Consider the following 10385-nt stretch of genomic DNA (forward strand, 5'->3'; position numbering starts at 1 on the left):
GGTTGGTTGATCTGCTTTTTTTCCCGTGGAGAGTTGTGCGTAAAAAGGCAGGAGAGCGTTGCTTTGGATGCTCTTGGATGCTGTGCTGAGTGTTTCTGTCTTTCTCCTGACTGGAGCCCTGTATTTAAACTATTTTCCAGGCTCCTCCCCCTTGTGTACGTCACAGCTCAGCTTCCATTCAGGTGGCTGGGAAAAGCGGACCAATCTCACACTGGTGCGTCAGTGTGTTATTTCTAACGAAGGCAGGACGGGTCCACTGGGAAAGATTGACCAGTAGAGAGGCCGAAAACAGGGCGTTTTTGTAACTCTGAAGGAGGCAGGGTGCCCATACAAGCTAAATAATACTACCACGGAAGTTTACCAAGTCAATTATTAATGCTTCTTCCGGTAATTAGCCATATTGGGACACTGTGTTTAGACTTTTTGGACATTTTCTACAGAATACAAAACCTCGACAGCGGATGTGAATTCTGCCTGAGTGAACACATAGGTTTCCAGATAGTTTTAACCAAAAAACAAGCAGTACTGAACACTGTTGTCAGTGTATTCTCATGCATTAAAAATGACAACATATGCAACAATAATACACCCAAAAAACATACTTGCACTTTAAGAAATACCACCGTTTTGTGTCCTCCACAAATGCATGCAAAGTCAGATTACTTCGTGTATTCATTTGTATTTATTCCTATGATAAATTCACATCCTCAGTGAGTGCTGCAGCTTCATGTCAACACAGGAGCGCTGAGAGGCTGCAGTTATAGAATTGACCAATAGGGGGCACTCAGTGCAACTCTATCCCTATGAATGGCACGACTTGTAAGAGGAAATAAATACCTATTATATATATTGTGTGTGCGTGTGTGTTTGTGTGTGTTCAGAATAATAACAGCTTCAATTTATTTGTTTAGTGGACTGCCTTCAGGAAATTGTGTTATCACAAATGAAAAAAGGAATGACAATTGCCATGCTGATTGCCATATGTAATTATCAGCCGTTATTACTACAGTAAAATATTTGTATGCAGTTCCAGACAAAGCTGTTTCATTATTTTCACTGTAGCGCTTCATACAACTGAACTAGTTCCTATGAAGAGGAGGAGAGGAGGAGGGAGGAGGAGAGGATGGAGGTGGAGAAGAGTATGAGGAGGAGGAGGTGGTATTCTTCGGATGCGGTTCTTCTTCTTCTTCTTCGTCTTAGTTTCTTCATCTTCTTCTTCTTTCCCTGGGTGAAAGGCAGGAGAAGAGCTGATTCAGACGTATTGATTCAATAATGTTTGCAGCTTCAATGTGGCTCATTCAGTCCGTGCAAATACTGAGGAGTAGGATCTGTCCAGCAGTGATAGTGCAAAGGTTACTGTAGAAGCACCTGAATGAGCACCTAAGCTGAGGTTGGAAGGTTGGTGTATGGATAGCAGCAAAAAATAATGTGACAAAGTGCAATGAAAATATACTTTAGCAATAAACAATGCAGGAAAACACATGATATCCTGAGTAGATGTTAACCTTCCTCATGTAAATACATTGAATAAACACAAAGGCAATATTACATCATGTTTCTATATTTTCTCGTGTGTTTTGACTAAAGGCCATTAATTAGTTTGTTTCCTTTCCCATTTGAAGCTTAGAGATTGGCATTTTGCCCTTGGAAAATATATATTTTTTGGAAGCCAGATGTGACACAAGATGCTTAACAAGACATGCAAGGCAACACAAATGTACTTTCCACGAACTGAAAACAAAACTGTGAAAGGAATCCGAGGCGTAGTTTGTGACAGCGAGAAGAGGAGGGGACCAAGGACAGAGCCCTGAGGGACCCCTGTAGTTAATTGACAGGGTCGGACTCAGACCCTCTCCAAGTCACCCTGTAGGTTACGGTCTTTGAGGGATGGGTGAGGAGGGAAAGTTGCAGAGCCTGAAACTCCAAGTTTTTGGAGAGTGCGAAGGAGGATCTGATGATTCACACCGTGTCGAATGCAGCAGACAGGTCCAATACAGGATGATGACAGAGGAGAGGAAGGCCTTCTTTAGCAGTGTGCAGTTCCTCCGTGACAGCAATGAGCGCCGTTCTGTGGAGTGACCTGCCTTGAAACCAGACTGGTGCGGATCCAGAAGGTTGTTCTGATGGAGATAACAGGAGAGTTGTTTAAAAGACAGGCGTTCAAGTGATTTAGACAGGAACGGGAGGAGAGAGACAGGGCCTGTAGTTTATAACATCAGACGGGTTGAGAGTGGGTTTCTTTAGGAGAGCGTTTTACTCTTGCCTTCCTTGAGACTGTTTGGAAAGTGACCAGAAGTTAGAGAAGTGTTGATGAAATGTGGTGAAGAAACGGTAGAATATCAGGAGCGATAGTCTGAAGGAGGTTTGAAGGGATAGGGTCCAGAGGACAGGTGGTAGGGGGCGGGCAGAGGTAATGAGGGTAAGATCCTCACTTGGAGAGAGAGGGGAAAAGGAGGTTAGTGTGTGGGTGAAGGATAGTCTGGTGACCCAGTGGTGAGTAAAGGTGAGATAAGATAAGAGGTACTTTATTGATCCCAAATTGGGAATGTTTGCGTTGCAGCAGCGTAAAAAACAACAAAACAAAACAAGGCATTGCACATAAGTAGAATTAAAGAGTAGAAATATACAATACTAGAATTTAAACATCTCAAAATACAATTAAATTAAGATCTCTTGTCGTAGAATTTAAAAATGTTGCAATAGTTGAATGAAGTCCTGAATGAGCCCTTAATGGATGAAGAGAAGCATTCATTTGCCCCTTCTTTCTTAATCTGGACATGTGTTCATACTGGGTGCTAAACTTGGATAGAAACGTGTTTATATAACGCTATTTTACCAGAAAAGGAACCTTAATTTACAAAATGACCATCAAGACCATTAACTTATGAGGAACATGTTTACTGGGGTGATGAATCAATTGAAAAGTAAGACGTTTTTGTTCATATATTTCTATACAATCAGAAAAGGGAAATATGGGAACAAATGAAATATCCACTCAAGAAATGCATTATTTTTGTCCAGCTTTGAGTAACCTGTGATCACTTGCTTTACACTCACCAGAGAAAACTCCCCATGTGAATCTGACCCCACACCGTTCGGAGATCAGTGAGTGTATTGTCTGTGTGTGTGTGTGTGTGTTGGGGCAGGGGAACACACACTCTCTGCGTCACAGAGTCAGTGAACGGGTCCTCGGCTCTTTGCATCCTCAGGATGTTTCTGTTTCCTCTGAGGCTGCATGCTAACACAACAACATCCACACACTGTCCCATGACTCAGTCACCTATTTCATGTGTTGCTTAACAGGTCTTGTTAGTGTGTGTGTGTGTGTGTGTGTGTGTGTGTGTGTGTGTGTGTGTGTGTGTGTGTGTGTGTGTGTGTGTGTGTGTGTGGGTGTCTTGGGGAGCTAAAAGAGTGAGGTGTTCTAGTGTGTAAGAGTGCGACATGGCTGGTTGGTCAACTGTTCGTTGGTATGATTCATGCCTGAAAGAGGCCATAGTTGTGCTCTCTGTTGACTTATTTGGACTATTATGAGAAGTGTTGCAACCTTTAGATATAGAGAGCACAAGATGAACATTAACCCTTAGATGCCCGAGTGACTGGACCTTACTCTCCTCCATAAGTGGGTCTAAAAGGACCCGTATTAGAATAATATGTGTTTGTATGCCATTGTTGTCATTTTAGTTAAGAGAAATCACCTGTATAATATTTAGTATTATATTTTGTTTCACACTAGAAATATTTTATATTTAATTTTTCACTATTTATAATTTTAGACATTTTTTTTACATTTTGAAAAAAAACGTTTTGAACATATCGATGCAAAGATCTCCGCTATTCTGAGACCCTCACAGTATTCCAGTCCCTTTTCAAAACTCATCTCCTCTTGTCTACTCAAAGCCCCCCCCCAATCAATCCATGCCGGTTGATCAAGGTTGATAGTCCTATACCCCCCACCCTAACCTTCGCTTATATTGTAAAGCGATTTTGAGTCCTTGAAAAGCCCTATACAAATATAATGTATTATTATGATACTGACAGGTATCAGATCTTGCCGTGTAAAATAATCTTCCTGAGAGGTGTCACTTGTGATGTCGTCTGTGTGGTGGTCCACAGTGAATGTATTCCTCACGGCAAAAGGTGATAAGAATCAAAGGTTCCCATAGGAAATGCATGCGGGTCATTTTTGACCCACTTATGGAAGCTTGGGGTAGAAATACAAAAACTACAATTTCTTAAAAAGCTAATTAAAAATGTGAATGGCATGATATCCAAAACATGTTTTTTGAGGAACAGCTGGAATATGAAATGATAACAAAAATATAATTACAAAGATACTTCAAGAAAACCACCTAATCGGGTCAAAAAAGACCCACTTATGCATCTAAGGGTTATTACCTCTACATAAGCAATCTGTCCAATTCAAATGATCCTCTAAGTCTTCAAAATCGCTCCAAAATGTATACAAATTAGCCATCCGAGTACAACTATTGACATTTTCTGGTTAAAGCCGACATATCTGATCCTGAAAATGTCAGAAATGGATTCAGCATCCTCAATTACCGCCAACATTTTCCAAATGGGCCAAGTCATTTTGTAACTATTGTCCCCAGGCTGTAATGGCCAGAGTTGTTCACTCTAAAGTGCACACCTCCGCCTTTTTCCTGCAATGTTTTTAATGCTTTTCCATTAAAGTAGTCGAGTGAGACTTTATAATACCACACTTACCTGAGACCTCCAATGACCTGACCTGCAAGGTACAATCCATATTTATTTGTATCATGGCCTATATTTGAGAATCTAGGTCACTGGGTGTTTCTCAAACGCGAGGATGCTGGCTTGGTAGTCGCGTACTTCCAAGTCACTTCCTTCAGAAACGAAGCAAGTATACTTCCAAGCCACGGCTTCGGAAAACGAAGAAGAATGGAACAGGCTAACAAGTGTGCCACTCTCTCTAACGGTTTCAACATAAACTGTACGGAAAATAAATACCTCACGATGTCTATCTAATTATGAACTTGCTTTACTTTCAGGAACACATTTATGGTGATAACAAATGTAACAAAGTAACATATTTACCAACACATGTTCTACGCCACTACACTTACATTGAAATGTGTGCTGCGTCGGTTCAGTCATTCTCCGCAAGGGTTTTTGAAATTGGTCCGTGCGCAAAGCATTGTGGGGATTTTAAGGACGCGAAGTCTACCCATGTGCAGCCTCGAAATTTCCCCCAAACCAAGGAAGGACGCGGCCTCGGTGGAATTCCAAGTATGCTGGAGATTGGAACAGTCCTTCGGCGGCACTCGATGACGTAGCATCCTTGAAATATTGGCTTGGAAGCCAGAATCCTCGAGATGGAGAAACGGCCACTGTGTGCATTGGCCATTAGTACATCGTGGAGTCTTTAAACACACGTTAGCACTGCATGCTGCTCTCATATAGAGAATTAGCACTGTGCTTAAATCTCTGACACATTCGAAGAGAGATGAATTATGCATGAGGCTTACTCCAACACTTAAGTGCAGAAAATGTGCATTCGTAACACATGAAGAGAGACCAACACATTCTGTTTATTTAATAACAAATACCCCATCAACATGTGAGAGAATGGTTTGCATAGGTACACTTTGAAGGTGTTATTGTTATAGCTCCTTCGATATGAAAAGGGTTCATAATTAACATTCAAAAACAGTGTGGAACTTTGATTTACTTTCAATACAAACGGCAGTGTTGCAGGATAACTTCTGGGAGGAATTGTAGCACTTTTTGTCATTTGTTTGTACATTTAAACAAAATGAAGATTTCAGTCACTCAGCACAATCCATAATCATGTAATTGTACGGACAGATATATCTAATCTAGCACATGTATGCTATTTTTAAGGAAATGCATTGAGAAGTAGCATTTTAGGAATGTCAAGAATAGCACCATGCCTGTGAAACATGTCTGCATGAAGGAAACGTAACTAACAGCACAGAGGTTATTGATTACAAAACATACCTTTTTATAATGAAATCACAGGTGTAAGGTTTCACATCATTTATGACTTCATTCCTTTGAGGTGTGCAGGTGAGAGACCCTGGACATTTGCATGATGACCCGTGAAAATACCTGACATGAATTATTAAAGTTATTAAAGAGTCCTCTCCTGCTGATGTTCAGATGTATATCAGTATGTAGTGTCTCTACTTTAAAGAGTGCTCTCCTGCTGATGTTCAGGTGTATATCAGTATGTAGTGTCTCTACTTTAAAGAGTCCTCTCCTGCTGATGTTCAGGTGTATATCAGTATGTAGTGTCTCTACTTTAAAGAGTCCTCTCCAGCTGATGATCAGGTGTATATCAGTATGTAGTGTCTCTACTTTAAAGAGTCCTCTCCTGCTGATGATCAGGTGTATATCAGTATGTAGTGTCTCTACTTTAAAGAGTCCTCTCCTGCTGATGTTCAGGTGTATATCAGTATGTAGTGTCTCTACTTTAAAGAGTCCTCTCCTGCTGATGTTCAGGGTGTATATCAGTATGTAGTGTCTCTACTTTAAAGAGTCCTCTCCTGCTGATGTTCAGGTGTATATCAGTATGTAGTGTCTCTACTTTAAAGAGTCCTCTCCTGCTGATGTTCAGGTGTATATCAGTATGTAGTGTCTCTACTTTAAAGAGTCCTCTCCTGCTGATGTTCAGGTGTATATCAGTATGTAGTGTCTCTACTTTAAAGAGTTCTCTCCTGCTGATGTTCAGGTGTATATCAGTATGTAGTGTCTCTACTTTAAAGAGTCCTCTCCTGCTGATGTTCAGGTGTATATCAGTATGTAGTGTCTCTACTTTAAAGAGTCCTCTCCTGCTGATGTTCAGGTGTATATCAGTATGTAGTGTCTCTACTTTAAAGAGTCCTCTCCTGCTGATGTTCAGGTGTATATCAGTATGTAGTGTCTCTACTTTAAAGAGTCCTCTCCTGCTGATGTTCAGGTGTATATCAGTATGTAGTGTCTCTACTTTAAAGAGTCCTCTCCTGCTGATGTTCAGGTGTATATCAGTATGTAGTGTCTCTACTTTAAAGAGTCCTCTCCTGCTGATGTTCAGATGTATATCAGTATGTAGTGTCTCTACTTTAAAGAGTCCTCTCCTGCTGATGTTCAGGTGTATATCAGTATGTAGTGTCTCTACTTTAAAGAGTCCTCTCCTGCTGATGTTCAGGTGTATATCAGTATGTAGGGGGGGGGGGGGTCAGGAGCTCCAACAAGCCGTTTAGGACAGAGAGTGAAAACACAGATACAGAGACGCTGTGAGAAACCAATGTGAGTTTGGAACATTGAACAATATAAATCTATTCTAGTCGACCTCAGCAATGGAATTATGATCAGTAGAAATGGCCGTGACATGGGACCTTTAATGTTCAAAAAGCTCTTTATTGTTCTCATACTGCCTCTTTTCACCCTCTGTCTGAAACCAGAGCCCAGTCTGCTCTGATTGGTTAGCTGGCCGGTCTGTTGTGATTGGTCAAACAGCGTAGAGATGTCCCGCCCCTTAGCCTATCACGGACAATGTGTCAGTGTTCCTGAAGTAAACAAAGGAGTGCAATGGAGGCGTTTCAGGCAGGGTTTTGAGCCTCTACAGACCATTTACATGCACTGAAATCTATAGAGCACTACAGGGGAGAAACCCCAGAAAGATGTATAGGGCCTCTTTAACTCAAATATGTCCAAAATGACCTGAGAAATATGGCTCAATGTAGCTTCAACATTCATTAAAGATCATAAACAAAATATGTAATGCAGCTGCAGTGAACCTTGGTACGGAAGAGGATAAGGGCCATTCGAAACCTTTCTTTGGATGTGACCTAACGTAAACAAAATGTGACTTTCTTCTCCGAATTCTGACTGTGGCGCTAATCCTCTTCCGTACGCTTGAATCCTTCATGGTGACAGATTTATGATCAGCTTTGTTTGTCCTTCAGTCCGTCCGCGTGTCAGTCTGTCCGGCCGGATCAGGAGCAGGAAGTGCCGGGTCGTGTGTGTGGGTGTGTGTGGGGGTTGATTATTGAAGTTTACGCCGCTGACTCCTCTCCAGATAGATCTGCTCGGTGAACGGTCTGTAAATACAGCAGAACAAACATTAATGGGACAATAAATCAGAGACTGGGAGGCCGTACCACTCTGTGCCAGGAGCGTGTGTGTGATGAAGCGTGACAGTGTGTGTGTGTGATAGGATGATGACTTGTGTCTCCACTCTGTGCCAGGAGCGTGTGTGTGATGAAGCGTGACAGTGTGTGTGTGTGATAGGACGATGACTTGTGTCTCCACTCTGTGCCAGGAGCGTGTGTGTGATGAAGCGTGACAGTGTGTGTGTGTGTGTGTGTGTGTGATAGGAAGATGACTTGTGTCTCCACTCTGTGCACATGGATGCACACACTAAAACCTGTGTCAAACCAACAGCAGGACAAGAGAACAGAAGTGTTATTTTATGATTATTATTAACTATGATTATTATTATTCTATTGTTAAAGCCAGGACAAGACTCAGACTCAGAGGTTGAATACAATATATCACAAATATTTGCATTTAAATCCACCCTCACACGGGCAAAAGAGCAAATCAAGACCCCACAACGTTCAGAACGTCCATCTGAGTTTATTTTAGGGATTTGAAAATAGATATGAAGGGAATTTAGATCATCATTTTGTGTCAGCTTTCTCAACACATCTCACTTTGCATCTGAGCTCAAAAACACTTCTTTCTCCATTCACTTTCCCCCTGCTGCTTTCCCTGTTTTCAGGTGTGTGTGTGTGGTGTGTGTGGTTGTGTGTGTGTGGTGTGTGTGTGGGTGTGTGTGTGTGTGTGTTGTGTGTGTGTTGTGTGTGTGTGTGTGTGTGTGTGATCAGCATCCAGCCGTCTGCATGTTCTCCTTCACATTTAGCTAAATGAGATCATTCAGAATCCAGAGGCAGCAGATAAATATAGATTTTGCATCTCTGGAACAGCGGCGGCTGAAATCATCCTGCTTTACCATCGAGTCACACAATCACCTGAACACCTGTGCTCCTCTTCACAGAGAGAGAGTGTGTGTGTGTGTGTGTGTGTGTGTGTGTGTGTGGGACATATCAGAAACACATGTTGGCAATTTGATTATTTATTATTTTCACAACTTATATTTTATTTTAGTGTATTATTCTTTGTTTTATGGATTTATTTTCATTATTATTATTATTTTCCAATGTATTTTATTCTAATACTAGTATTTCATTTAATCTATTTATTCTAATTATCTTCACACACACACACACACACACACACACACACACACACACACACACCACACACACACACACACACACACACACACACACACACACACACACACACACACACACACACACAGGTTACAGAGCACTAGCAGAGTGACCTTTACGGCCCGTCCACATGGCGGCGTGCGTTGAAGCTTGCCGGTGGGCGTGTCTGAAACTCGAACAACAACCAATCACATGAATCTCCCGCCCCGGACACACAAGCAGCGGTTTGATTGGCTAGAGCTTGTACTGGTATATGATTCGATTGGCTGACGCTTCTGCCGAGGCGTCAAAAGTTGAACATTGCTCAACTTTTGAAGCGAGCAAAGCTCCGCGTCGCTTCCCAAAATGCAGTTCGGCTGAAAGTGACGTCACCCCATTCAAAGCGAATGGGCAAAAGCGTTGGAAGCTTCAACGCACGCCGCTGTGTGGACGGGCCGTTAGAAAGTCAGAGCGTTGTTCTCTTTGCACGAAAGTCTTTGCTTCTTCCTCCGAGCGAAACACATGATACTGATCCCAGATCTGAGTGAATTCACCACACTGTCAATCACTCTGTGAGAAAGGAGGTAAGAAACTAATGAGTTTGATCAAAGTGTGGGAAAAAAGTGGACTGGGGGCAAACTGTGCTTAATAATTTACACATTTGCCACACTACTTAAGATAGAATCTATATGCCTTTAACACCACTTCACAAAGGCAGCATTTATGTTATATATAATAATCCTTTCATTGTAAAGGTTCCACTGTTCCTGTGCAGAATCCATGTTGCAAGCACACAAAGTGTCTGATTCTATGCAGCGCTGAGCCTCGTTTAACCTGGCTTGTGTGTATGCGCAGGGGTGCACGTAACTTTTTTGCCCTGGTTCTCAAAGGAGCACCTGGAGATGTTGCTTGGTGTGCATCCTTAAAATGAAATAAACCGGACCTTTTGAGGGGTTCTTGACTTTATGAACGGGGGGGGGGGGGGGGGCGAGGGATGGCAGATGCCGTCATGCACGCGGACGGATTAAGAAAATGAAACCTAAATGGCTCGTGCATTATTCTTTGGCGGCCGTTAATATGGCGCCCAAGTAAAGTCTAAGTGTGGGAATCTCTCTCTGTGTCTCT

General features: G+C 42.1%; 1 protein-coding gene across 3 annotated transcripts in view; it reads right to left on the bottom strand.

Moving 5' to 3' along the window:
• Positions 1 to 7402: 7402 nt before the first annotated feature.
• The window catches only part of pemt (phosphatidylethanolamine N-methyltransferase), a 90484-nt gene continuing 87501 nt past the window's right edge, over positions 7403 to 10385 (bottom strand). For 2 of the 3 annotated variants that reach the window (XM_034202243.1, XM_034202244.1), the window contains exon 7: positions 7408 to 8084. In XM_034202243.1, coding sequence (XP_034058134.1) covers positions 8030 to 8084 — 55 coding nt within the window. In that variant the 3' untranslated portion in view covers positions 7408 to 8029. Of the gene's footprint in view, positions 8085 to 10385 lie in introns of all 3 variants that reach the window. The other variant, XM_034202246.1, reaches the window with a different exon arrangement.

Source organism: Gymnodraco acuticeps, unplaced genomic scaffold (assembly GCF_902827175.1).
Source record: "Gymnodraco acuticeps unplaced genomic scaffold, fGymAcu1.1, whole genome shotgun sequence".
Lineage (NCBI taxonomy): Eukaryota > Metazoa > Chordata > Actinopteri > Perciformes > Bathydraconidae > Gymnodraco > Gymnodraco acuticeps.